Consider the following 3,848-nt stretch of genomic DNA (forward strand, 5'->3'; position numbering starts at 1 on the left):
GTCATCGGTTTTTGCCCTGCCAGGGAAATTAGCGGCAATTTCTGAGTCAGTCAGCAAAGTACTTAAACCCAAGCTTAACTTTATGCACACGAACTGATGGAAGTCAGTAAGAACTTCATGTGAACTTCATGTGTACTTAAGTGCTTTGCTGGATGAGGGTCCTGCCTGGTGACATGGGGAGAGGAGCTGGGGGGAGATTTTAACGTTGCTCCAGACCTTTGCTCGCCCTGGGAACGAGCAGTCGGGGATGGATGAGCTCGGGGCTGGATCTAGCAGCTTCTCGTGGTCTCTTACAGCCGGTGGTAGACGGTGGCTGGGGCCCGTGGAGCCCCTGGGGTTCCTGCTCCCGGACCTGCGGCGGTGGGGTGCAGTTCTCCTACCGTCACTGCGACAGCCCCAAGCCCCAGCACGGTGGCAAGTACTGCGAGGGCCAGCGTGCCAAGTACCAGTCCTGCCACACCGACGAGTGCCCGCCGGACGGTAAGGATGCCAATTCCCAAATGCACGCTCACCTCTCACCCCTGTTTCTCCAGAACCCATCACCAGGGATTGCTCCGCTCTCCCTTGAATATTCATATTTTGGGAGAGGGGGGCAATAGCCTTCTGCTGGGGGCTGTGATCCCCTCTGGCTGGGTGGGAGGTGTGTGGCATCCCTTCTTTGCTTGCACGCTCCCGTTATCCGCAGCTCGCTCTCACATCTCTGCGACGGCAGAGGAGGACGGAGGTTCCTGCTGGCTTCCCACGGCTTTCGGGGCACATTTTGCCTTTCCTTTCAGGGAAAAGCTTTCGGGAGCAGCAGTGTGAGAAGTACAACAGCTACAACTTTACGGATCTGGAAGGGAATCGCCTGGAGTGGGTTCCCAAGTACGCAGGAGTGTCACCCCGAGACCGATGCAAGCTCTTTTGCCGAGCCAGAGGGAGAAACGAATTTAAAGTCTTCGAGGCCAAAGTAAGATACTTTTGCCTTTCCTTTCAGGGAAAAGCTTTCGGGAGCAGCAGTGTGAGAAGTACAACAGCTACAACTTTACGGATCTGGAAGGGAATCGCCTGGAGTGGGTTCCCAAGTACGCAGGAGTGTCACCCCGAGACCGATGCAAGCTCTTTTGCCGAGCCAGAGGGAGAAACGAATTTAAAGTCTTCGAGGCCAAAGTAAGATACCTGATGACGATAATTACTCTCGCCCCTCGTTATCCCATCTCAGACCAAACGCACGCACCCAGCCATGCCCTAATTGCTCCTCCGCATCCCCCCCTTTCCTAGGTGATCGACGGGACGCTGTGTGGACCAGAGACCCTCTCCATCTGCGTCCACGGGCAGTGCATCAAGGCTGGCTGCGATCACGTAGTCGGATCCTCCAAGAAGCTGGACAAGTGCGGGGTGTGCGGCGGCAACGGCTCGACTTGCAGGAAAATAACCGGCTCGCTTAACCGATCCAAGTAAGGCACCGGGGAGAAGGGGTCTGCAGAGATGGGCTTGGGCGAGAAAAACCCCTCTCATTCTCCTTTCTTCTCTTTTTATTGCGAAAGTGCTAGGCTAGGAATATTAGGACTTCTCTTAGGTCACGTAAAGCCAGTTTGCTTTCCGTACCCGAAGCATCGCACCCAGCTGCAGACTTTGTTTGCAGCAGACAGACTCGAGGGGTGCTTGGCTTCCCCTCTGTGCCGTTAACTGGGGTTTGCAACAGCCCGGTCTCTTCCCCAGACACCGGGGCTTATGCTAAGTTTATTTTGGGGCAGTATTATGCAAGCCAAGCAAAGTTTGTTTCTTAAAATAGTAGCTGGTACTGACACTGGCGATGGGCTCAGTATGCCACTGCAAAGAAATCTGCTGCCCCGAGGAGTTTACAACGTGCATCTCCCCCCAGTGCAGTCAGTTGGACGCATATTCAAGGGCTGGTGCGAGATATAAATGGTTCAATAACTTTTCCCTGGGCTTAGGGGTGAATTTCAGTCCTGGGACACGGGCATGGAGGCAGCCGCTTCCCTCGCCCAAGATCTCTGTTGCTTTGCCAAAGAGCTGAATTTATGGCTTTTGTTGAAAAGATTGTAACAAAAGCCCAACGCGTCCAATTCCATGCGGCGAGGTGACTCACGCGGTCAAATTACATTTCCTAAATGATTTCCTTCCAGGGAACCAGCTGAAATTGGGGTTTCCACTCTCCTATGAATTGTTTGTGGTTGACTAAGGAGAGATTAGCGTGGTAGCTACGGCCAAGAAGAGATCCCATTAAGATCAGGGTTAGGGAGGCCAGGGTGACTGAGAGCAGAATTTGACCCAAAGGTTTTTCTCCAAAATACTCTAAACCTAATTACCGGTTGCAGCGTTGACCGTGGGGATGTGTGGAAAACAATCCTGCCGGCCCCTTGGCGTGAGTCGCACCAGGGTGGCATTTTATTGTAGCGGCAAATAATTACCATAGTACGGAGTGCCGAGGGCTTGAGTACCGAAGCCTTCCCGGTGTTGTCCAGGGAGCCGTGGTGCTCCGGGGATGGGCTTTGGCTGACTTTGCAGGGAAATCCTTTTCCCGGCATGGGAATGTGCTCTGTGCCCTCCAACAGGAGCTCTTCTGCCTCGTGGTGGTGGCTGCAAAACCCTTCCAAAGATGAGCCCAGAGTGAGGAGATGCCCACCCGTGGATAGGGACGGTTTTGCTGCCGTAGTACTTGCTGTCTTCTAGGAAAGGCTTTTGAGTTAATATCAAGTCATCTACAATATGAGATGTCTGTTGGGTTAACTGTTTAACTGCTGATCAGGTTTTAGCGGCAATGTCTGGCCAATGTATGTATCCTCTGTGCGTACAATGCCAGCAGCACCCCGACTCTCTGCTATTCTGCTGGTCTCTAGCTATAGCTGATATTTATCCTTCAGCATCACCAGCGACAGCATCACTGGGCAGAGCCAGGCTTTTAGTCCTGAACACTTCCCCCATTTCAAAAGAAAGGGAGTAAAGGGAATTCCCCACCAAGGCTGGTAACCGCGGGGCTGTTTGTTTGATTGCATCGCTCATTTTTGCATGTAATTCAGCAAAATCTTCCAGCCGAGCACACATCTGGCACGATTGCAATATTTCCAGCTCCTGAGCGCTCTGGGTTACAAAGAAACAGCTTCAGACCCACGATCCCACTCGCCGAGTGCTATCCCCTGCGTGGGTCTCCTCTTAATAAGTCCGGGAAAATAACGGTGTCCCTTTGCCCCGTGCAGATACGGCTACAACGACATCGCCACCCTCCCCGCTCATCGACATCAAACAGCGCAGCCACCGAGGGGTCCGTCATGATGGGAATTACCTGGCCCTGAGGACCCTCGAGGGCAAGTACCTGTTGAACGGAGACTTTGCCATCTCCGCCATGGAGCAGGACATCCTCATTAAGGGGACCATCCTGAAATACAGCGGCTCTATGACGACCCTGGAGAGGCTGCAGAGCTTTCAACAGCTCCCGGAGCCCCTGACTGTCCAGCTGTTGACCATCGCCAGCGAGGTCTTCCCACCAAAAGTCAAGTACACCTTCTTCATCCCCAAGGATGTCCCTTTCAGCAAGCAGAAAGGCAAAGAGAAGAAGTCGGCCAATGTCATCCGACCGATGCTGACCTCCCAGTGGGTCCTGGGTGACTGGTCCGAGTGCTCCAAGACCTGTGGCTCTGGCTGGCAAAGGCGGACGGTGGATTGCCGGGATGTGGAGGGTCAAACCTCCTCCGCCTGCGACAGAGCCCTCAAGCCCGAGGACATCAAGCCCTGCGGAGACGTCCCCTGCCCGCTCTGGCGCCTGGGTCCCTGGTCCCCTTGCTCCCAAACTTGCGGCGAAGGCGTGCGGACGCGCAACGCCTCTTGCATCGATTACGCCGGTCCAC

General features: G+C 54.2%; 1 protein-coding gene across 1 annotated transcript in view; it reads left to right on the forward strand.

The window, feature by feature from the left end:
- The window catches only part of ADAMTS8 (ADAM metallopeptidase with thrombospondin type 1 motif, 8), a gene marked incomplete at its 3' end in the record, with an annotated part of 6,308 nt that extends 2,466 nt beyond the window's left edge, over positions 1 to 3,842 (forward strand). The window contains 5 exon segments of the mRNA XM_009703305.1: positions 297 to 480; positions 777 to 949; positions 1,261 to 1,436; positions 3,201 to 3,233; positions 3,235 to 3,842. Coding sequence (XP_009701607.1) covers positions 297 to 480; positions 777 to 949; positions 1,261 to 1,436; positions 3,201 to 3,233; positions 3,235 to 3,842 — 1,174 coding nt within the window.
- Between the last annotated feature and the right edge of the window lie 6 nt (positions 3,843 to 3,848).

This window comes from Cariama cristata, unplaced genomic scaffold (genome assembly GCF_000690535.1).
Source record: "Cariama cristata isolate BGI_N322 unplaced genomic scaffold, ASM69053v1 scaffold5777, whole genome shotgun sequence".
Lineage (NCBI taxonomy): Eukaryota > Metazoa > Chordata > Aves > Cariamiformes > Cariamidae > Cariama > Cariama cristata.